The 25,373-nt window shown below is 36.6% G+C and overlaps 2 protein-coding genes across 2 annotated transcripts; one reads left to right on the forward strand and one right to left on the reverse strand.

Annotated features, from left to right (window-relative positions):
• Positions 1 to 6,654: 6,654 nt before the first annotated feature.
• On the forward strand, positions 6,655 to 8,780 carry LOC108676083. Its single transcript, XM_018164125.2, has 3 exons — positions 6,655 to 7,045; positions 7,520 to 7,582; positions 8,518 to 8,780. The coding sequence occupies exons 1-3, from the start codon at positions 6,715 to 6,717 to the stop codon at positions 8,676 to 8,678; spliced, it is 555 nt and encodes a 184-aa protein (XP_018019614.1). The 5' UTR covers positions 6,655 to 6,714; the 3' UTR covers positions 8,679 to 8,780.
• A 4,690-nt stretch (positions 8,781 to 13,470) lies between these two features.
• LOC108676085 (40S ribosomal protein S11) lies at positions 13,471 to 24,383 on the reverse strand. The gene is made up of 5 exons (XM_018164126.2): positions 24,300 to 24,383; positions 19,383 to 19,517; positions 18,920 to 19,074; positions 17,927 to 17,977; positions 13,471 to 13,611 (listed from the first exon to the last, which is right to left on the reverse strand). The coding sequence occupies exons 1-5, from the start codon at positions 24,309 to 24,311 to the stop codon at positions 13,488 to 13,490; spliced, it is 477 nt and encodes a 158-aa protein (XP_018019615.1). The 5' UTR covers positions 24,312 to 24,383; the 3' UTR covers positions 13,471 to 13,487.
• Positions 24,384 to 25,373: the final 990 nt, after the last annotated feature.

The raw sequence follows: 25,373 nt of genomic DNA on the forward strand, positions 1-25,373 counted from the left end.
TTTGTGACGTTTCGTTGTTGCCGACACGTAGTGCAGTGTTTTGAGAGTCACATAAAGCAAACGGAACTTGAGTAACGCATACGGTTATTTTTTTATAGTTTTTCATTTCTTGATGAGTCCTTAATGTGACGGAATATACCGCGTTTACCCTACCTACTCATGAAAGATAATGCTTGTATGTGGTATCCAAGAAAATAAATCTACTTATAAGAGTTGAGAATGAACTTGAAGAAGGCAATGAAAATGTTCTCCTTTGCTAGGCCAACTACCTATGGCTGATAGAAGTGAATTCATCTAGCATATATCTTGCAGCATAGGCTAGCTACCTTGTGGTAAATCTTTTAAAAATCTTCAGAATCTGTTCAGTTTAAATTTGGGTCAATGTGGTATATTCCAACACATTAAGGACGTAGCAAAAAATGAATGGCTATAAAAAAAATCACTATGCGCAACTTGAGTTCTGTTTGCCTTATGTCACTCTCAATTCTCAAACACCGCACTATGCACCAGCAACAATGAAACTTCACAAACTGTTGCCATGTTTATTTAAAAGCCTTTAGAATGCAAACCTACCAAATCCATATATTCCAGCACTGTGTGTGACTAAATTTGGCATTTTGTGAGACTAATTCTGGCTGCGCTTCAAACTACTAATTTGTAATTCTGACCCTCTTGTGTTCAAATTTTGATTGCTGTGAGCTGTAGGTATTGGAATACAACACAGCTCAGAATTAGAACACTATTGAATATTGAACACTATTTAATTAGGCTTCTAATTAAGAGTGTTTGAGCTTTTAATCAAGAGCTATTAAGCTTTTTACTTAAGAAAATTTTAATTTTTGCTCACACCTCACAGCCCGGCCCTTGAAACCAGCTGCGTCTGTGTGTGTCTAATTCCAAGCTGTGTCGGAATTAGATTTCATGTGTCTTAAACGACCGTCTCTAACTAAATCATCTTTTAATTTATTTACCACTTGAAATCAGCAAATACAAGCATACTTAAAGGATTCCTAATATATTCACAGAATTGTTTAAAAGTCTCAAATTATAATATAATATTCTTTCTACACAAACAGTTTATCACTATTTAGTAGAGCAAGGTCTACTATCAACTTTGACACTATGTTCTCACTGGGTGATGTGCACTGTCTCTCTTTGGATCTCAACATTTTCCCAGACACAGAGAACAACATAAAAAATTTTATACCCACCTAGCTCTATGGAACCACTCATATAATATAAAGCGGGAAACTAATGGGAAGTAAAACCAGATCGTTTTGAAGCAAATATGAAAGTAAAACCAGTAGTGGTAATTTGAAGATGTTAAATCATGAAATGTATAAAAACTTTCTTGTCCAATTGAATTTACCTGAATATCCATGGTGAACGCCGCACGCTCGTACTACCGAAGAAGACACATAACGAATACAACTGAGAATATGGTTCTTGACTCAAGTACTTGTAGTAGAGAGGCAGAGTGAAGAATTAAACGGAAATATTCAGGTACTCCACAAAATAAACAAATGCAATTATGTAGCTAATTGTTGATCTAATATTCTTCATTTTGGAAGATTAAAAAATTCAATATATCACCTTTTCAATATAAGAGGCAAATTTTGAATCGACGAATAGAAAGATATGTTCGAATATCACTAAAAATTATATAACATATATTACACTAAAAACTATCGGAAGACTCATTTTACTTTGAAGACTGAAACATAGAGTTACTTTGTTTAATATTACAAGTTCCTTGACTGCTAAACGTCAATAAACTACACGTCTCGGACAATTTTTTATTTCAAATTTGAATAAAATCCGTTCATAATTGACGGATTTATGAGTGCCAGAGTTGAAAATGAAGTTAGGTTTTGCATTCGAGCTCGCAGGCGAGTTCGCTGAAGTGTCGATTCGGTCGGCTGGACTCGCGGCCGTTCTCCAAATTCAGTGAGCAGGAATATCTCCATAACTAAAGAATGTAGCTCGATGGAGCATAGTACACGTATTCACCTAACGGACAGTGATGTTTAGCTCGTGATTTTTTTAATTTCGCCTTAATTCGTGAGTTATATGACAAAACGTGCCGAAATTTGCAGTGAGCAAGACTTTTTCTTTCAGAGTACTGAACAGATTCAAACGGAATTTTGAATATTCGCTCCTAACTATCTATCCAACGGTGATGTTTAGCTCGCGTGAATTTTTTTTCAATTTCCCTTCGTTCGCTATTTTTTCACTTTTCCCTCATTCGTGATTTAAACAGCAATACGTGTATAAATTCGCATTGAGCAAAAGATCTCTTTTAAAATACTTTCTTCACTTTGGGATATATTCCTTGCTCACTGAATTTGGAGACCGGCCGTAAAATTTTCTCCGAGACGTACTACACGCCTTAGGATTTCAAGGTACCTCTCCTCGACACATTTGCGACCACTTATGAGGCCAATTTCTATGTTTAAGAACTAAATTTTTATCAAACGAAGACAGGTCGTAAATTTTTCCATAACTAAATAGTGCAGTTCTAGTGCTGAAGCAATAGAACAGATATATCTTTCAAGAAATCCTCATGCTCATTTCCAAACTCCTCTACCACTCTCATAGCAATTTGGAAATAAATTTATCATTACCACGCAGAGAGAGCAGGAAATTTTTCGGTTGATGCGGATGGATGATAAGTCCAAAAACATATCTACTCAATAATGCGTAGATATTTACTTAATGCGTAGATATGTGATAGAAGCTCGTGAAGAGCTCATAAATGCTTCTATTAACTGCAGTTACAAATTGATTCCCATTTAGTCGTCTCCAACCAAATTCGGTAGAACGAAAAGGGATCCACGATGAGTTTTACAGCGATGCATTTCCGACAGTGAATTTTTGCTTTAATGTTGGCGTAATAAAAAATGTATCATGTTTATTAGATACCGATCGTATTAGAGACCCCAACAAGCTGTGAATGTCCTGTGATGTTAGGAGTCGGCGACTGCCTAATAACAGAAACCGCTATTTTAACATTATTATCTTTATTATCCTAGTGCAAATTTATTGAACGAAATGAAAGTAAATATTATTTTGAATAATATAGAAATAAGAGAAAATTATACTTTTTCTCAACGCCAGTGATCTACGTACATATCAACATATACATAACGCTTTGGAGTTGTTACGTAGAACTAATTCATTTGGTTAGAGATTTAGAGTTTTTATCGATAATTTCTCTGTCGTTATGTCGGGTTCCTGTCGTACCTCATTTATAGGCAGCTCAAACTGCACAGGGAGGTGCTATTTTTCGATGTGAGTTCAAGAAATGCATTGGTTACCTCGTATTTCAAACTTTTCTATTTGCTAACATATTTCCGTGTTTCTTTGTATTCCAATACTTGTGCCATCAGTGAATTACTATGGGACAAGCCTTCTTAATTCAGAGATGAGTTGCTAAAGAAGTAGAACGCTAGTGAGGAACAAGTGAAATACCTGTCCAATGAAACTATATATCAGTATAGGGTATTTCCTAGAGCACGATACCCGTTTCAATTTTACACTACGGAAACATGACAACACGAATATAGTTTTGCCTTTTACCTGCAATTAGTATCAAGTCGTCAATATTATGATCAATAGCCTACCGTCGTCTTCTCCTACACGATTTCTACTCAGTCTTCTAAATTGACGAATTGATTTTAAATCCCCATGGTTTCGCAACGCCGTGCCTGCATCGAGCAATGAATATAAAGAGTTGAGGTTCAGAGCACTTTAGCGGTCTAGCCGTTGTTGAGTTGGAAGTTTGCAAATAGCCAATTACTACATATTTAGGGTAATTATTTACAAACAATGTGGTGGTGCTGGTACTGCACCACAAGCTTGTCACCATCAGGCGTGTGGTGCCGGGGCTTCATCACAAAATTGTCACCATCACATGTGTGGTGCTTCACCACATGCTAGTCACCATCACACGTGTGGTGCTTCACCACATGCTAGTCACCATCACACGTGTGGTGCTTCACCACATGCTAGTCACCATCACACGTATGGTGCTTCACCACATGCTAGTCACCATCACACGTGTGGTGCTTCACCACATGCTAGTCACCATCACACGTGTGGTGCTTCACCACATGCTAGTCACCATCACACGTGTGGTGCTTCACCACATGCTAGTCACCATCACACGTGTGGTGCTTCACCACATGCTAGTCACCATCACACNGACTGCCTCCTCATCCTGAAATCTTGCATTTGATCTCCTTGCTTTTAATTACTACCAGACACTGCGACAGCCGAGCTGGTTTCCTTAACAAGGATCATATCAAGACGCTTACGAACGCAGCAATCGCAAGCCGCTTTACTTGGTAAATCAACACTCCAAGAAAATATTAAAATATTATCTTAGTTTTCTTACAGAAAACATTGAATTACTCAACAATAACCATCTCCACACGAGCATCTATAGAACATAATTTATTGTAGGCTTACGAAAATCACGCGTAGGTATTCAACAAGCAATAGCACGACAAACCGAATATAGACACAACAAAGCCGACAGCAATAAAAATTCATTTCATTCCTACGTGACAATATGTGAGCTCAATTCTCTAGTGGCATCGGCCCTTGTTACTATGACATGTTTCGATGCAAAGTAGCGAGTGTTCGCTCAGTCTATGTAAATAAAATATGTGGGGGGTTAGCAGACAGTCGAGAACTGGTGGTAGTAAACAACAGAGATGCTGCACACCACGACTTGCTTTACCCTCGTCTAGACCCTCACAAGCATACGTCTTGCATGGAACACGAGAGGGAAGAATACGGCTTTGACTCTTGATACCCATACTATTGTACAAATATTGTGGTAGACACATCATAAAGATGTTTCAATGCAAAGATTCTTATTTAAAGGATAATAAACTGATTCGTAATTGTTTACTTCCACCTATAGATATAAATAAACATCATTCAATATATTTTAATTGCTTCTCATGAATTCGCATTAAAATATTTATTTTGAAATCAACCATGTCAGAGTAACAAAATAATTTGTACACGTTTTAGGCTTCCGAAAATATTTCAAACCTCTATCAAAAATATCATAATTAATCATTCTCTTGCATTGAGCATATGAACGTTATGCCTCGTGCTGCCGCATCCGCAATCGTCATTCGTTTCTGTCAGTTGCATGCCGGGAGCCTGCTTTCATTGTTCTATGTAGTCTCGCTCCCATGAATTGCGTGTTTAGTGTGTGCATCATGGAAAAGTTCTTTGCTGTCACATTAAGAGACAAATCTTTAATGAACTAGTACTTTTTATAATTTTAATTGTTGAGTGCAAGCTGCCCTGCAGACACGCAACATTTCCAAGTGAAGTGATTACTTTATAGAAACTTTTTATACCTTTACCTATATATACGTGTTTAAGCATATAAGAAGTTTATTTTTTTGCCTCAAATAATGTTGTATCGAAAAACTGGTCTAGGTGTAGCGAAAATAATATATGAACTGTAAATTTTAGAATTCCATCCTGCTCTGCATGCATCAAATGTTTTAGGTATTAAGTTTTAGTTCAAGTGGGCCGGCTTACCCCATTCCCAAGGGTAATTAGGGATGCATTTATTTTGCATCTGGCACTTTACAAATAGCATATGGAATTATTTCATAGATGCCATGTGAAAGCCCTTGCAAAGACCTTTGAAATGAGCCCAACTTGTTGATGAAATGAATCATGGTAAGAAGTTATAAAAAAATGCTCAAAACCATCCCTTATTACCCCGTTTGACTATAGTTGGTCAAGCTTATTCAGTAGAAGCTTATTTAGCAGAAAGAAGACTTGTGTCTTGCCTATTCAAAATGAGCTCAAACTTCAGTGATATGCTTGCTGCATTGTTTGCACAACTTCAATCATTGCATGAATGTTGTACACAACTTTTGAAGTTGTTTTATGACATTCTAAAAGTCTACTTGCTAATTATGTGAAAATGAACAATGATGGATGCTTCGAACATGACGGTATTTCAGGCCTAACTTAGACACAATTAATCCGTTTTAAGTAAAAATTAGCAACAAATATTTATCTTCAAGTCCTGATTTGTAGCAAATATCAAAAACCAAATTCAACATTTCTGTCGAAATCTTATGCACATAAGATGCCAGATATATTTAGAGTAGATAATTAACGATATTCTATTAGCTTGAAAATCAAGAGGATGAGCAAAATGATTAAATGAACATCTATAAACTGCTTTTCACCTCCAAATTACCCAGGATTTCTACTGAAAACATTTTTCCAATAAAAAAGCATGGCACAAACATGGTGCTAAGAGGAGAGGGAACAAACTTGTTCTCTTGAAAATTTTTTGTCTTGTAAATTTGGAATCTAAACTATTTACATATTGATTGTTTGTAATGCATTATACTATGTTTCAGCAATATTAATAAATTTTCTACTTTTTTCCTATGACAATGAAATGTTCAGATTGGGTCCATTTAGAGAAATATTTGTTTTAGCATGGTGAATTTAGTGAGGTTGCTGTTATAGTGGCATTGGTGGTAGTTTAGCAAGAAATGAGCTAATATGAATGTGCTGCAGTGTGTCTTAAGCTTTTATTTCTGTAAATCCACTATTGTTTCAAGCGTTGTTTATTTTTTGGCTGTATAAACTTACTAAAAATGTTCTTTCCAGGTATTGTAAGCATAAACCTTCTTATTTCTGCAACCAATTCAACCAGCCATGTCAACAAATTCACTTACTACTCCAAAGGATGAGACCTTCTCACATGCCTTCAATGAAAATTTAACAGGAAAGAATTCTTGTCAAATTAATAATAACTTTACAGTGGCTTTGGACAAGCAGATGGGTATTGCTCATTCTGACAATGAATTGCAAACAACTAAAAATCACTCCTTGTCAGAGAGTGCCTTATTCTCACCAGCAATATGTGTTCATCAAGATGGCAACTCTTGCATATCAGTTCAAGATAACCAAGGCTTGAACATGCTAAGCAACTCTTGCAAAGTCAGCCAGCCATGGAAGGTTATAAAACATCTCTCAAGTTCAGAATGTAAGTTTTCATTAAAGTCATTGTATTCTAAGGTATTGAGAATACTAAAACAACTAAATTTCATGTATATACTTTTCTATTGTTTACAGGTGAAAAAAGTATAAAATTTGAGTCAAGTCTATATATGAATCTCTCTTTAAGAAGAATGGCCCACTTTTGGACTTGATTTGCTCGTAAAGTTCATGGGCTTGATGGTACAATTTTTTTAATATGTGAGATTGTTGATTACTTGATTTGAATTCTATGGAGAGGGATAAATATAATGTGTTCTTCATATTCACCTTCTGAATGAGAGAATGAACTGTCATTTATTAAAGTTATTAAAAATTTTAGATTGGTAAAAGTTTCAGCTAAGCATGTAAGACTGACCCTTAAATATGTTGCTAAGTAATTTTAGTGTATTTGCATTTCATCACATTGCCTGATATGTCCTTAGGATACCAAATGCTCTAATAGTATTTAATCACATTGCAGTGGAGGAGCTGAGTGTTGCTGAACTACGTCAAATTCTGGCAACCCTCCTCTCGGCTAGTCAGGGTGAGTGCACTCATAATGCATTTCAATTTTGAACCTAGTTGTTAAATATTTTAGCACATTTTCTCATTTATTGAAAAAATGCACTAGGTAGGTATTGTGCTTGTCATGTCCGTAGGTATGTCCGTCCGTCCGTTTGTCTGTCTGTCCGTGACTTCACGTTTTTATTGATGAGGAAATGTGCTCTCTGTCACTCACTGCAGTTAGTACTGAGTTATATTTTTAATGAATTTCATCATGGTAAATGTGTGTTTGTTTCTTGCTGAAATGGAATTACTACATTTTTGGTTGTCTGATTTATTTTGATACGTACTCATGAGTATGTTTCTGTTTTTAACTCTGTCCTTGGGAAAGCATTGAAATGTGCACAAAATCAAATTTGTGATACCAGTACAAGTAGTAAATGAAAACATACCTATTTAAGATAGGTATATTTAACTCATTCGTATTTTCTAGATTTTGCATATTAAAGGAATAGTTATGAGTTGAATAATATAGTAATTTAGTATACCCATACCTGTACTATAAATATTTTATATACCTAATTCAAATTTAAACAATAAAATGTATAGGTTCACCAAAAAACATCAATTCAATTTAACAAAGTTACCTACACTAATTATCTTGTATTTAAAAAAAATAAACAGTCGTTTCAATCCATGCCTACTGACAGAAATTTTTCATAAACAACCTATAAGTACAAATAGCATTTATGAAAGCTGATGTATCTGGAGTCAAAGGGTTATTCAAAAATTTTCAATTGTTGTAGTGTTATGAATGAAGGGTGGCTCTTAAATTACTGTTTTGACTGGTGACACATGTGTTATTTACAGTACTTAGTATCAGATTTGATCCTATTTGAATTGTATTATCTCTTAATCATTTGTCCTAATTTTGCATGTTGTTTAATAATATTAAAGAAGGAAGTTTATTTACAGGAGCGTCTCTCTGCCTGGTGTCGCTGCTGCAGTCCCGGCACGAGCTGGAAGAGCAAGTCGAGCTCCGCAACATTGCCATAGAGCAGCTGCTGCGGCTGGCTGAGAAGCATGCTTCCCTCTCGTCCTGCCCTTCTTCTCCTGCCATCACTGGCCGGGGCTGATCTACAATGCTTCTCTTACCCTTCTTCTCCAACTGCTCCTCGCCCTCATCTTGACACTCTTTCTTCTCTTCTTGACAATCTTTCTTGTCTTCTTGACACTCTTTCTTCTCTTCTTGACAATCTTTCTTGTCTTCTTGACACTCTTTCTTCTCTTATTGACACTTTTTTTTCTCTTATTGAGACTCTTTCTTCTCTTCTTGACTCTTTTTCTTGTCTTCTTGACACTCTTCTCTTATTGACACTCTTTCTTCTCTTCTTGACACTCTTTCTTCTATTCTTGACACTCTTTCTTCTATTCTTGACATTCTTTCTTCTTTCTTCTATTCTTGACACTCTTTCTTGTCTTCTTGACACTCTTATCTTCTTGACACTCCTTCTTCTATTCTTGACACTCTTTCTTGTCTTCTTGACACTCTTTCTTCTCTTCTTGCGCGGAGAGAAGCATGATTGTCGTCAGGCTTGAACCTTGAAGTGTGGCTGATAGTCAGTATTTATTTCTCTTGTCCGAGGCTTATTGGAATGTTTTCCATGGAATGTGCTCTTGCTCCTTGATGTCAATTTTTAGCAGTTGATGAGTTTCTAATATAGATTTTTCTTAATTGGGGACTTCTTAACACAATTGGAGATCGTATCATATAAGAATTTTATATATTTCATGAGATACGGACGTAGCTTAGGTACCTACCTAGATTTATTGGGCAAATTCATATTTTTGTAAAGTCGATTATGGGCTTTGTTATTTGATTCATCAACAACAGTATTTTTTTCTCCATTGTTGGGATACTAAAATTACAGCATATCTTCAATTTAATTTTTTTTTCAGCTTGAAAGTGTTCTTAGGAATTTCAACCAATAATTTTCTTTTGAAGTAACGTTTTATTCAATTCGTTCTCATGTCTGTCCATTATATTTATTCTCACAGTGACGAATTTCTGCTTCTTACAGACTTCTTAGTTTTGTCATTTCCTTTCATTTTTTATTTCTTTGTGAAGTGTTTTGGCGGCCATCGTTTTTGAAGGTAGTTTTTAGGTTTCTCAGGCTCTCTACCATATTTTCAGACCTTATTGAAAGTCGTAAGTTTATGTTTGTTTGTTGTCGACGCTTGTATATACGTCTTAATGACTTCAATCGTGCAATACTCTCACATATTTGGTTGCATCATGGCGAATGTTTTGAGCTGATTCGATCTAATTTGACATCTGAAATTTTATCTTTGAGGTTGAATGTACCTACACTCTCGAACTTAGTTTTAATTTCAAAATATTATCACTAGCGTCTAATATATAGTTTAAACAGAGGTATGAATTTTAAATTCTGGAGGGAGAACTAAATTGCATCTGTTGAAATAGAATAATAATTGCATTTTCTGGTATGGGAAAACGAATCCTCATTTTTCAGGGTTTTAAAAATGAACTTTCTACTTGTTATAAATGTTAAGAAGCTCCAAAAATTTTAAAATTTTCCAATCGTTCATTAATAAATACGGTACATAATCAGGAACAGTTAGCTCACCAACCGTTTCATTCGTATCTAGAACACGATGACGCTTGAATCTAAATATTCTCGGAGAAATTGTAAATCTACTTCTAAGCCACTATGATAAGCAATGTGCTTTCCCCGACTTCATCACACCCGTCGTGTGGTGTTGCCAATTTGTTTGGCAGTGAGATTAATTCACTAGTTTGTGTCCTGTGCTGTAAGTACCTCGATGTGATCTGGAGTCTATTTTAAATGGGTTCTGATAAGTCCTCCTCAACTCTTTTTTTGTTTCCTCACCACCTGTTTGGCAAGTTTTATTGTGCGTATGGGGTAGGGGTGATTCTTGCCCGGCTTGGGTGATTATTGCCCAGCTTCCCCTGTCGCTTCAACGAAAATGTTTAGAAATTATTTGTTAACTTTTACCAGATAATGTCCCAATTTTCGTCTTTTCCTTCCTCAGTTTTATTCACCCTCATATTGGGCGCTGAGAAATAGACGATAACTGAACGATTTCTGTATCGAATGATGAATTTAAAGTATCCCCCAATTTTAAAGACTAAAGTTGTAGATAGATTATTATTATAGAGTCCAATTGCCCATATTGGGCTTATACTGAGAATGCAACAGCCACACAGTGTATGTTCTGAACTAATATAACTCATTTGTATTAATTGACTTATTCTTCGCTAGAGGCTTGTTTGTATACACTCATAACTGCTTCAAGGACTGGGCATCAGGCATTTGCATTGATTCATGCACCAATAAATCAATTGCAAATTTTGTTATTTCTACCTCTATTTCATTGAATCATTATTTGTAGTGTTATTAATATCTGTATATCACTGGAAAGTTGTGAAACATATTATATTTACTTACTTTTCTTGAATTGTTTGGTATGAACGAATGCTTGGCGTTCGTTTCCATCATCAAATTATTGGGCATTTATGGAAAAATGATTGCTCCTTGTGGCGACTCGAGTCTCCCTATTGGTTCAATTAAACTCCAATTTCATCACAGCAAATATTTTGGTCACTGGGATATAATTATATAGATTCTTCATAGAAAAGGTTATTTCGTTACGGGGTTGAACAGAAACGAGTTGGGTTCCATAAAACTTCATTGTGTGTAGTTTTATTCTTCATCAATGTTTCGGAGAAATATCTGTATAGAGGCTCTTTACACCTGTAACTTGATGTTATTCGTCACTAATAATAATCGTGAAATTGTTAATTGTAACATTTTATCTTCATATTTGTATTAATTAGAAGGCAGTATTGTGTAATTCAAGTACAATTGTGGCTAGACTTCTGAACGTTATTCTTAAACAAGTTTGAAATTTTGTTAAAGATGAACTCCGATTTCTTCCCGGGTAGTAAAGTAAGAGTCAGTGTTAAGCTCTGTTCATATTGCCCACGTTAAGTATCCTTGCTGCTAATGTAACCTGTTACTAGTCTATATGTGATTGTAGGTATTTTAGTCGAATATTGTTTCTTGTGTAAGTCTTCTTTGTTACTTCATTTGTCTGCTCGGTTGTGGCGAGTGTCTGCTCGGTTGTGGCGAGTGTCTGCTCGGTTGTGGCGAGTGTCTGCTCGGTTGTGGCGCGTGTCTGCTCGGTTGTGGCGCGTATCTGTTCGGTTGTGGCGAGTGTCTGCTCGGTTGTGGCGCGTGTCTGCTCGGTTGTGGCGAGTATCTGCTCGGTTGTGGCGAGTGAATGGCGCCTGTATGATTGTCTTGATTGATTGTATTTCATTTAAATAGGAATTATTATGCGAGATTATTTGTATCACGGATTACCGCTTGCTGGATCGTCTCATATTTTAATAATTAATCATCTCCTAATCAGCCCGTATGGAATTTTGATCATGGGATGGATGGAAGTTAGTTCAATACTTGGATATAAATGTGCGTATCAATTTACTTAAAAACAAACAATTATTTCTATTTAACAAACAATTCCACGCGTTTTTGTGATGCCTTGGTGTTCGGGTAATTTTACCGCGTGTATTATGTGGGGTTTTTGTTTATAGAAGCGGAAACAAGATTTGTGACTTGAGAGTGAGCATAATTTTGTATTGCTTATTTGAATACTCTGTGCGATGTCGAATTAATGTCAAGTCTTAATATCCAGTGCAGGTTTCTTCGTTGCTTTCGAAATACACAATTTATGTCTGGCTTCATATTTCTTAATAAAACGTGCCGTTTTTGTGGAATTGCCAATTTTTTGTTAATTTTTAAAGCTTGATTACGTTTATTCGATCAAACGGAGATATTTTCAAAAGTTAATTTCTCCCATCCTGCTTCTCGTGCCAACGTATCACAGTGACATGAAAACAATAGCTTGTTCCTTCATGTGTTTGAAGCGCGATAGTCGAGCAAAAATGATAGATTACAGAGTTTGTGATGGATCAACAAGAATTTGATAATACTGGTTGTATTATTGTAGAAAATCCATTTGGCGATAAACTACACGTTGACTAGGCTCGTGGACACACGAGCTCGGAAAGCTGGAGACTATTGTGCTATGTTACGTGTCGCTGGGTCGAGGTTCTGTACGAAGATTTGGGAGTTAATGCTTGTGCGTGTGTGCGGGATATGGTCTGGGAATTTTCTCGTACGTTACGCTGACATTTATTTTGCATTATCTGATGCGATTGTGGGCCAGTACGCTGCTTTTCGGGTTCTAAGTTTTCACCGCGAAAACATTGGTGTGTTGATTTCGGATTGTTCACAATATACGTTAGAGTATTTTTTTCATTAAGAGTTTTTGCTACCGACGAATAGCTACTTCATTTTAGTTCGTTCGCATCAGTAGGTAGGAGGTACCTTGAGTGTCACGCATCATGCAAGCGTAGGTACCTCGATATGATAGCCACAGCAACTTGCGACGCCTGGAACGCAACGGACACTAGCGTTCTTCAGATTCAAATTCACATATTTGCTTGCAATCATCTCCTTGTCGTTCATCGTGAAGCTGTATGAATGGACATGCCTCATTTTCGCTATTCTCTTGAATTAAACGTTATGACACGTTTAAAATTATGATTCCGCAGGCAGACTTCAATCCATGTCAGGGCAACAGTACAAAAAATATTTCATTCGCGTCTCGTTCCCAGATTGCCTCCCTAGTATCAGGTTGCTCTCCCTAATATCAGGTTGGTCAAGTCTTACATGACGGTTCGGCATCCAGCATAAGAATAACATATCTGAATGTCTGACATTCCATGTATTCGCTACAAATAAACTTGAGTAAAATATCGTGCTATATAAATCCTTGTTACGTCTCGCAATAGCAGAGGTAAGTAATTAGGCGGACTCCTGACAGCAGTTTATTTAGAACTTGTTGAACTGCTTCTTGGCACCAGGAGCCTTGCTCACTTTCAGGACGTTGAAGCGCACTGTTTTGGACAGCGGCCGGCACTCTCCCACCGTCACGATGTCTCCGACCACTACGTCTCTGAAATGCAAATGATCCTTTGAAATAATCTCGCAGATCTAAGCATGTTACTTCGATCAGAATTACACACATTTAAAGAACTATCAGAAGCCGTACATAACAGCAGATCACGTGCTAAAATACTATAACTATAACAAACTTTATAAGCATTTGAGCCAACAGTGGCTATCAGTTGCCCTAACTACTTCACAAAAATAATTGTCAAAATAATAGACACGTGTGGCAGGAGATTGTGGGAGGTGGCCTAAGCCGCGTCCTCACCCGAACTCCTTGCCTTCGATCTCCTTGCACAATCAAGACCTCGGGCACTCGAGCGCTCTGGTATCCATGATACAAGGTGTCAATTACAATTACAATAATTTAAACCATTGAAATGGGTGCGTTTTTTGCCCTGCATGTTGGATCGCTGGGCGGGCAAAATTCTGGACCATAACTGTAGTGACGCAAGCAAATGATGTCGATGCGATGGTCAAGTGAGGCTAGGTAATGTTAGAACACCAATCATAACCCTAAGCTTGCGCTTCGAGTTTCAGATTTGATGTTCAGTTGCTTTGCCCTCTGCTTGACCCTCCCAAGCACAAAGCTTGCAAGGAACACGAGAGGAAACAAGCCAGTGCCAACATCGTGGATAAAACCCGACAGCTGAACAAGGAAATGAGGTTAGCAATAGAACCAAATACATTGCAACGAAACAACGTTCGTGAAAATCCTTAGCACAACACCAATAAAGAAAAGCATTCGGCTACTTTGTAAAATCTCGACTTTTGCCCAACTATAAATTGTGTTGAAAATAAAATTTTGTAGTTTATTCTTTGTATGTTCACTAATTACTTCAATAACTCAAGACCTAAATAATCCAATATGAAGCACTGGTAACCGAAATAAGACTGACAACGAGGTAAATATTTGACTGTCGTTTCCCAGAGCAGATAAAGATAATATGCTCCGTGCAAGATCAGTCATTTTACTCTGTCTCTGACTACATGTTCGGCAGCTCTGAGTCTGCAGCACTGGTGGCAGAGATCTAATCTTTCTCTTACGAAATACCAAAAACATGAGCAATATGCTGACCATTGCTTGTTATTGCCATACACAGAATAGATAGTTCATCATTATTGCTCAAAGCTTTGAAAACTACAACCCTGGCATAGCAAATTTTCTCATGGCACCCTTCAAATATAAGCAAGCAACTTCTCGTTAATACGTTGATTTCATTAGATCACTACGGGCAGGAATTCGTCTGTGATCTGAACAATGACAGATTCGCCGGCAGTCCCTACCCTTTTTTATTAAAAAGTGTAACAAAATAAATCAAGAATGACCGCAATGCGGCATCCTAGTCCTGATATTTTGAATTATTCTCCTTGTGGCTTCAAGACCAGAAGTGAACACCTGACCGCTGGTTTCAAACTTAACAAGGATTTTTACATCGAATTAATATACCTACTCATAACAATGATTAACAAACATCGCCATGGGAGGCTTGACAATAAAAATAATAAGTTATTCAAGCACAGCAACGGGCGACTATCAACTGGTCGTCGACGCATCTGAGCCTCAATAAGCGCACGAAAAACTTTTTTTTGTCACAACGTATCCAGTGACCCACAACAACCTTTCCATAGTGTAGATCATTAAATTTAAAAATATGAATTTCATTGCTAATAGCGCAATACTCATTTCATGGAACAGTCATAAGCTTCCTATACCCTGAGAATATATTTTGACTTTCCCCAGACGGATTTCGAATCGGCATTGTGTGAAGAACGCTAACCACAGGCACATCAAAAAGAACATAATTCAACCAAAACTAATAAATTTTAAAACAAAACTATCATTTGCCAGAGAAAAATCTGTGACAAGATTGATTGGGGATAACAGCCTTGACTGCCTCCTCATCCTGAAATCTTGCATTTGATCTCCTTGCTTTTAATTACTACCAGACACAGCAACAGCCGAGCTGGTTTCCTTAACAAGGATCATGTCAAGACGCTTACGAACGAAGTTATCGCAAGCCGCCATAACTTTGGAAATCATCAACACTCCAAGAAAAAATAAAATCTTACAGAGAGCATAGAATTGATCAACAATTAACGCATCACCACACAAGCATATAAAGAAAAGAATTTATTGTAGGCTTACGAAAATTACGCGTATTCACCGAGCAGTAGCATGATAAACGGAATATAGACACAACAAATATAACTCAGTACTCACTGCAGTGAGTGACAGAGAGCGCATTTTCTCGTCGACGAAAACGTGAAGGCACGCACGGACAACTCACGGACGGACATGACGAGCACAATAGCGCCTTTTTCATAAATGCGCTAAAAAGCTGACGACAATAAAAAATTCATTCCACTCCTACGTGACAATATGAAGTCTAGTCTCGATACAAAGAAATGTTTCGGTGCAAAGTAGCGAGTGTTCGCTCAATCTATGTGTGGGGCTGAGCAGACAGTCGAGAACTGGTGATAGAAAACAACAGATACGCTGCACGCCACGACTTGCTTTACCCTCGTCTAGACCCTCACAAGCATACGTCTTGCATGGAACACGAGAGGGAAGAATAGCAAGATGATAGAAAGTAATTCTGGCAAGCATAGGATGATTACTTTCAAGCTTTATCGGTAGGAAAAAAGAAATAGCTTAAAAGATTATCCATCAAGCATTAAAGAATAGTAATGACGAATGGAAAGAGCGGGTCCTTTCATTTCCAAGAAACTTATATTTCCAGGAAAAAGCATAATAAACTGAAATCGTGAACAGCGTTGACAGAAGAAACCAGATTACCAGACTAGCTCAATAGTTAAACGGCGGTTAAATAGAACGACGGTGAACCTACGAGGGACTGTCGAGAAGTTCAAGTGACTTCAGGGCTGTAGAGAATTTCACATTTATAACAAAATATCAAGTTGCATCTAAGGATTGACGAAGTAAATGTGTGACCGTCGTTTCCCAGAGCAAACAAGAAAGATAAGAAGCTCCGTGCAAGATCAGTCACTTTACTTTGTCTCTGACTACATGTTCGGCAGCTCTGAGTCTGCAGCACTGGTGGCAGAGATCGCTCAAGAGCTAAACTAATCTTCCGACAGAACAACACACAAACTTCATCAACACCTTATATTTTGTTATCCTAACAGAGGCCTCAGCTGACTTCAGCTTGAAGGGTTTCATTAGAGGTCTCAAGTTAGTGAAGACAAAGTATGATATTCATTTTGGTCTATATCTATCAAGTAGTTGGATTATTGCAATTTTGGACATTGCAATTTTTATTGCAATTATTTTGGACAAAAACTTCGATTAACTGGCTACTACTGCTTCAGATCACTTATCACAAAATATTTTGAAAATAAACGCCAAGGCGGTATTCTCATTACGTTACTTCATATTGTTCTCCTTGTGATTTTATTAAAGACCATGAAGGACCGCATGCCCGCGGGCTTCCATCGTAGGATAATTAGAATTAATGCATTAACATTAATGACACCATCGGAAGAGTTGAAAGCAATTTATTTTCATAAACGCCCTGAAGAAGGATATTTCTCTATACTTAGGATATTTTCGATACTAGAGTTGCAAAATCCCATCGTCGGCCTCGAATAGCTACACCAGAAACAAACGACAACAAAAAAATTCCATCAGGATTTGCAACACGAGAAATTATGAATATTTTTTAAACGATTATCAAGTCTAAAGATATCTTGCAAGTATTTATTTGATACACGATGATTAGCTTCTTGCAACATTTTGACATCATGGACGAATTTACGAACCTCTACTCCATATAAAATAAAATTATTAGTTCACCGTTCAAGACGCAGTAAATAACAGTTTGCGTAAAAACGTGAATTGGTTAGAGAGTACAACCAGAACCATTGGCAGAATAAAAAAAAATTAAAAATGCTCTCTGATGTATAACATTCAAGGTACAAAAGTCAAATTAAAAGTAAGTGGTTGCAAGGAAAATCTGCATCTGTGACAAGATTGATTGGGGATAACAGCCTTGACTGCCTCCTCATCCTGAAATCTTGCATTTGATCTCCTTGCTTTAATTACTACCAGACACAGCAACAGCCGGGCTGGTTTCCTTAACAAGGATCATGTCAAGACCATTTTGAGCCAATCGATCCCAGAAACAAGATCAGCGTAAAAATAGCACGTCAAAACTAGGAAAAGATGTCAGCCGAAGCTAAAACAATGAAATACTATGCATATAAAAGAAAAAGTAACATCTAATCAAAATGTTAACTAATGCATAGCAACAATCACACCGAGTGTTACAGAGTTGAGAACAACATGGACATGAACTCACCGGAAGGCAGGGGAGAGATGAACGGACATGTTGCGATGCCTCTTCTCGAACCTGAAATACAATAAACATTAGAGGACTCATGCTAAGAGCTGTACTGTGAACAACTATCAGAACCAAGTAAACCTCATCCTGCACACCAACCACTTCTGTTGCCAGCCTGCATGACTACACAATTCTCAGCACTGAATTTTAACAGCGCCGACTGCAATTAGTCCCTACTGCATTAAATGTGAGGACCTTCAAGTTATGATTACAGGAGCAAGTATGATGAACAGATGGATTGGACGCTCAATATTATACAAGGAATTTATGATAAATCGCGTTGCAAGAAGAGACTAAATGAGTTCAGATCATCTACACAACTACACACAATACTGATCAAGTCCTCAACCATACGACCATTATTTTTCAGGAAAGTCTGTAGCTGTTCACCATTGAAAGGCAAGATGATGGGAAAATAAATAAATTATTTGTATCAGTAAGAATCCACTCAACATCCTAGAATGCCAGGATGACCACAATACAACAATCTGCAAATAATTTATTAGAATAGGAAGCAAGATAAACGAGGGGCTGCACTATCAACACCCTAAAATGTTGATATTACGCATCTTGAATGCAATTCATATTTTAAGGCCTGATAATAATACTTACAGTGAGTAGTTGCATCGGTTAATACCACTCCAAGTGAAGCAAAATATTGCTTTTCAGGTAGTGACAGGTACAGCACGACAGACCTGTTCTATTTCTCAACAAAGTGAAGGCCTGACAACTACAGGTACCTATATAGTTACCGCCATAATTCATTGGAATAAATGCCACCTCAATGCCAGCAAAGTGCCGCTCTATATACAGAACGCCTCACCTGTTCTATTTCTCAACAAAGTGAAGGCCTGACAACTACAGATACCTATATAGTTACCGCCATAATTCATGGGAATAAATGCCACTTCAATGCCAGCAAAATACCGCTCTACATAGACCACGCCTCACCTGTTGTATTTCTTAACGAAGTGGAGGTAGTCGCGCCTGATGACGACCGTGCGTGTCATCTTCATCTTTATGATGACGCCGGTTAAGATGCGTCCTCTGATGCTCACATTTCCAGTGAAGGGGCATTTTTTATCAATATACGAGCCTTCCATCGCCTGTAATGATGAAAAAAATGAAAAACCTTAATATTTGCTATGTTGTATTTATTTACCTTTTGAAATAGACAGCTCTAAGCCATCTCATAAGGCACAATCTAAAGTGTATAATGCTGGACAACGCAATAAACCTTCCAGGAATGTTTGCAAGATTCAAGGTATAATAATAATAATCCCAACATACTATCCGCACATTTTTTTTCTCTTAGTACAATCATCAACAAGAAAAAATGAAGTCCACCATATTAAAACATGACATTTCCCTAACACAAATAAGAGCAAATTGAGAATAATTAGTTTGTCCTCACCTCACGAGGAGTTTTGAAGCCAAGTCCGACATTGCGCACATAGCGTTTGGGTGCCTTCTTCTTAAGCTGGCCCTTGATCCACCTGGGCTTAGCATTAAGAAATACTGTGGGCTGCTTCTGGAACGATTTCTCTGTCTGCAAGAAACATTTTGATTAGCATCTCAAATCTACTGAAAATGATTCTAAGAAATAGTACATGAATAACAATTTACTAAATCCACTAAGTATATAACTGGACTAGCTTCAGATCTGTACAAGTTTACCTGTTTAGTTAAAGCTACAATGTAGAGTTGACCATTATAGCAAAAAAAAAAAGGTTGTATAGATTCATGACTGTACAAGATCCTCTATATTGCATTCCAGTCATTTAGAAATATCAATGACATAAAAGCAAACAAGCAACTGCCAGACATCTCCATGTCAAAGCCTATTTTGCAAGTTAAGCAATTTCGCCAATACCGTATTCTGAGATTTTTTTTGCCACTTTGGTCACATCACTGCTCAAAGAATATATTTCAAAGTTTGATTGTGACAACTTTATGTTTGCATCAATTTTTTCAGCTTTAGCTAAAAAAGTAATCTAAATTGCAGGTTGAATTTTCTCAAAGAAAAAATATTAAAAGCACATTGGTGCAAAGAAGTCTTGTTTGCCACTTTAGCTACAATCTGTCAAGTTTGATTTAGAATATTATTATTATTAAGTGGTTGAGATAAAGACTTGAAGACAATATTACAATTAATAAGCAATTTAGATGAATTGATTAAAATAGTATTATAATTGTTGAATCATGAATTGCTATGCAGGATCAACCAGACCTCAGTTTGCCATTCCGGTGTTAAGTTGAACTCTAGTACTTGATCTGACTCTTAAAGATCTTGATATAATAATTAGTTGTCAAGGATACAAAACTAATGTACAATAATTATTTTCTTTACTTCACTCAAATCTTCAAGCTTCCCAAAAGTTGACAATCGTATTTATTATTGTCGCTTGCAACATTAAATTTTTGCCATCTTGAAAATTGATTTTGACTCAATATAAGAGCAACGGATGTCAGATGGTAAACTAGCAACAAAAACGTGCAGCACCCAAAAAATGTTGAGCTTACAAATAAATATTGGACTACAGAAATATCAAACAATTTCAACTCTAAAAAATCCAAAACTACAATGAAATTGTATCCCACAATAATTAATAAGCTGTTTGCATAGCAACTTCATTACCTATATTATAGTTAATAGGAAGTTTAGATAACTTGATTACAACATAATAAGCTGTTTACATTATGACTTCATTATAATATATTAATTAATAATGTAAATGCACCATATTGCAACACTTTAAGGACATAACAAGAAATGAATGGTTATAAAAGATCACCATATGCGCAACTCAAGTTCTGATTGCTTTACGTCACTCAAAACACCACACTATGTGCCAGCAATGATGAATCGTCACAAACTGTTGCCATATTTATTTAAAAGCCTTTAGAATTAAAATCTACAAAATCGCTGAATTTTAATTTAAATCTACAAATTTAAATCTAGATTTTAAATTTAATTTAAAATCTACAAAATCGCCAACACTGTGTGTGACTAAATTCGGTATATTGGAAAAATAATTCCGACATCGCTTCAAAACCATAATACGTAATTCCGACACCCTGTGTTGGAATTCCGACGCCCTGTGTGAGCTGTATTGGAATACAACACAGCACAGAACAAGCAGTGTGTGTCTAATTCCAAGCTGTATTGGAATTAGTTTTTATGTGTCTAAAACCATCTCTTAACTTAATCATCTATTAATTTATTTACCACTTAAAATCAGCAAATACAAGTATACTTAAAGGATTCCTAAAATATTCACCAACTTATTTAAAAGTCTCAAACCATAATATTCTTTCTACACAAACAGTTTATCACTATTTGGTAGAGCAAGGTCAACTATCAACTTTGACACGTTTTTCAATGTTCTCACTGGGTGATGTGGACTTTTGCGTTAAGGATCTCAACATTTTCCCACCCGACCTTTTGTTTTGCAGGAATCTGGCGTGCAATAGTATGACGTCACTATTTCAACCATCTATGCATGCGTGGAACTAAGACAAAGCTAAAAACAAAGGAAAAAGTTGAGAAGTATCAAAATTACCCACGATGTCGGAATATGGTGCGTTTACCCTAAGCTATTTAGATATATAGATAATGACTCAATTACAATATATACAATAATATATATGAACCACTAATGTTCTAGAATCAGTTTATTTGAAATTCCTAATCTACTGAATATTTTAATCAATTAGGGTTAGCACGGTATATTCTGACATCGTGGGTAATTCTGACACTTCTCAACTTTTTTCCTTTATATTAAGGGGAGCGTCTAGGGTAAAATTTATCTCGGCTATTTACAAACGGATCACTGAAACTTGGTACACATATGTAAAATAGAATTCTAAGACATTTTTGTTCGTGTGAATTTTTCGAAAAAAATGAAAGAAAACGTGAAATTCTTAGAAAACGGCCAAAAAAGGGGGTACCATAGAAATCTATCTCCTCCTAGGATTTTCAAGCTACAACATTGAGACACATATCATTCGATGCGTAAAGACCATATCTAAACCGCAACACGAGGGTTTTTAGGATTTCTCAGTTTTGTGGGTGTGGGAGCATTTTTCGTAAATTTTTCGAAAATTTGATTTTCCCCCCCGCCACCCCCCCTTTTGCGGAATAAAATCCAAACTATAATGAAATTAGAAAAACGCCCGTGTTACGTTCTAGATAATTTTGTTGCGCATCGAATGGTATATGTCTCATTGTTGTAGCTTAAAAACTCTAGGAGGAGATAGGTTTGCAGTGACAATAAGTTAACTTTTCAGTAGAGCCTGTCAAAGTACTGCGCGCATCGGAATAGGCACTCAATGTACCAAGGATACAAAACTAAACGTTACTGGAGCTTGATTCCAGTCAAGGATGGTGGGAGCGACTGCATGCACACCTCCTCATACGACGCCTAGAGATGGTTTTGGTACCGTTGGATAGATCAGAATGTCAGCTTTAAGATGAGACTAAAAACCAGAAAAGCCGAAATCCAAAATTTTACCCTAGACGCTCCCCTTAAGCTTTTTCTTTATTTCTTAGTTCCATGCATTTGTTGATTGAAATGGTGACGTCATACTTTTGCGTGCCTTACTATTGCCAAAACACTAGGTCTGGGCCGTCTGGCAGGAAAATGTTGAGATCCAAAGAGAGACGGTGCATGTCACCCAGTGAGCACATAGAAAAAGGTGTCAAAGTTGATAGTAGACCTTGCTCTACCAAATAGTGATTAACTGTTTGTGTAGAAAGAATATTATGGTTTGACTTTTAAATAAGTCTGTGAATATATTAGGAATCCTTTAAATATAAATGTATTTGCTCATTCCAAGCTGTGTGCAAAAATTAAAATTTTCTTAATTAAAAGCCTAATAAAGAAGTGTTCAATATGCAATAGTGTTCTAATTCAAAGCTGTGTTGTATTCTAATACAGCTCACACAGTGTTCAGAATTCAAACACAATAGTGTCGGCATTAAGAATTAGTAGAGTTTGAAGCACGGCCAGTGAGCCAGAATAAGTCTCACAAAATGCCAAATTTAGTCACACACAGTGTTGGAATATATGGATTTGGTAGGTTTGCATTCTAAAGGCATTTAAATAAATATGGCAACATTTTGTGACATTTCTTTGTTGCTGGCACGTAGTGCGGTGTTTTGAGAGTGACGTAAAGCAAACAGAACTCGAGTTGCACGTATGGTGTATTTTTTATAGCCATTCATTTTTTGCTACATCCTCAAAGTGTCGTAATATACCGTATTTACCCTACTCATGTAAGATAATGCTTGTACCTATGTGGTATCCAAGAAATAAGTCTACTTATAGGAGTCAAGAATGAACTTGAAGAAGGGCAACAAAAATGTTCTCCACAGCTAGGTAGGTAGGTTAAGGTAGGTACTATGGCTAATAAATTCATCTAGCAAAAATCTTGAAGCATAGTGGTAAAACCTTTTAGAAATCTTCAGAATCTGTTCAAATTTAATTTACTTATTGTTTCAAACCAATAATTTATTTAGGCCTATGATAATACTGGTACCTACTTCATGATTCCATGTCTATACCTGCTGGTACTGACTAGTGACTACTGTGTTGATTTAGTACTAGCTATAGCCATTAGCCTATAGGCTAGGACTCAAAATTGAACTTGAGGTACCTAGTTTTTTAAAAAAATCTCTTTGCTTTGCCACTATGCGGCTTCATGTGTCAATTAAGCATTTACCTAATTCAAGGTCAAACAAGTGATCCAGCTGAATTCATCTTCAATGTATGAACCATTAATCATTTGCACTCTAATTTTACCCAGGTTGCTAGGGTTTCAACTTCAAGTTAGAGTCTGTTAGACTTGTGATAAACTAGAAGAAACCAATTCACTTTAATTGCCTGAATTGTGGGCACTGTGCATGTGGCGCTGCTAAACCATAATATACAGTTACTTTAATTTTCAATTAGGTAGGTATAAATATAATTCAATATCCAGGGCGGGCAGGCTTTTTCAAACTTATTTTAATAACCATTTCTACAGAGTACAGAAAATACGGTATATATATCTTTTGCATGTTTTTAGCACCCAACTGCTGACATGCTGTTGATGAAGCAATAACACGATCGTCGCAATGCGAGCAAAATGAATGATATTTAGGTACGCAGAGAACACCAGTTAAAAAATTTTTAGCTCTATGGAACCACTCATATAATATAATGCGGGAAACTAATGGGAAGTAAAACCAGATCGTTTTGAAGCAAATATGAAAGTAAAACCAGTAGTGGTAATTTGAAGATGTTAAATCATGAAATGTATAAAAACTTTCTTGTCCAATTGAATTTACCTGAATATCCATGGTGAACGCCGCACGCTCGTACTACCGAAGAAGACACATAACGAATACAACTGAGAATATGGTTCTTGACTCAAGTACTTGTAGTAGAGAGGCAGAGTGAAGAATTAAACGGAAATATTCAGGTACTCCACAAAATAAACAAATGCAATTATGTAGCTAATTGTTGATCTAATATTCTTCATTTTGGAAGATTAAAAAATTCAATATATCACCTTTTCAATATAAGAGGCAAATTTTGAATCGACGAATAGAAAGATATGTTCGAATATCACTAAAAATTATATAACATATATTACACTAAAAACTATCGGAAGACTCATTTTACTTTGAAGACTGAAACATAGAGTTACTTTGTTTAATATTACAAGTTCCTTGACTGCTAAACGTCAATAAACTACACGTCTCGGACAATTTTACGGCCGGACCTGCTGCGGGTCTCGCGGCCGTCCTCCAAATTCAGTGAGCATGAATATCTCCCCAAGTAATGAACATAGATCGATGAAGCATGGTACACGTATTTACCTAACGGTGATGCTTAGCTAGTGAAATTTGCTTAAATTTCGCCTTCATTCGTGAGTTATATGACGATACGTGCTGAAATTTGCAGTTAACATGACATTTCTTCCAAAGTACTGAACAGATTTGAACGAAAATTTGCATATACACTCCTAATTATCCAACGGTGATATTAAGCTGGTAATGTTTTTTTTATTTGCCTTCGTTTCCCAGTTTTTTCCCTTTTCCCTCATTCGTGATTTAAACAGCAAAATTCGCAGTGAGCAAGAGCTTTCTTTAAAAATACGTTCAATACTTTGGGATATATTACTTGCTCACTGAATTTGGAGACCGGCCGCGAGTCCGGCTGTAGAATTGTTTCCGGGACGTACTACAAGCCTAATGATTTCATGGCACCTCTCTCACTTCGACACATTTGCGACCACTTATGAGGTCAATTTCTATGTTTAAGAACAAAATTTTTCGCCTACATTTTTATGAAAGAAGACAGGTCGTAAGTTTTTCCGTAGCTAATTAGTGCAGTTCTAGTGCTGATTCAATAGAACA

This window comes from Hyalella azteca, unplaced genomic scaffold, assembly GCF_000764305.2.
Source record: "Hyalella azteca isolate HAZT.00-mixed unplaced genomic scaffold, Hazt_2.0.2 contig15098, whole genome shotgun sequence".
Lineage (NCBI taxonomy): Eukaryota > Metazoa > Arthropoda > Malacostraca > Amphipoda > Hyalellidae > Hyalella > Hyalella azteca.

Excerpts from the sequence above, each read along its gene's own strand:
- LOC108676083 (XM_018164125.2), top strand. The coding sequence starts at position 6,715 with ATGTCAACAAATTCACTTACTACTCCAAAGGATGAGACCTTCTCACAT. Across the intron at positions 7,046-7,519 it reads ACATCTCTCAAGTTCAGAAT|TGGAGGAGCTGAGTGTTGCT; the intron begins GTAAGTTTTCAT and ends ATCACATTGCAG. Across the intron at positions 7,583-8,517 it reads CCTCCTCTCGGCTAGTCAGG|GAGCGTCTCTCTGCCTGGTG; the intron begins GTGAGTGCACTC and ends GTTTATTTACAG.
- LOC108676085 (XM_018164126.2), bottom strand. Across the intron at positions 19,075-19,382 it reads GCTTCAAAACTCCTCGTGAG|GCGATGGAAGGCTCGTATAT; the intron begins GTGAGGACAAAC and ends TCATCATTACAG. Across the intron at positions 13,612-17,926 it reads CATCTCTCCCCTGCCTTCCG|AGACGTAGTGGTCGGAGACA; the intron begins GTGAGTTCATGT and ends TTTGCATTTCAG.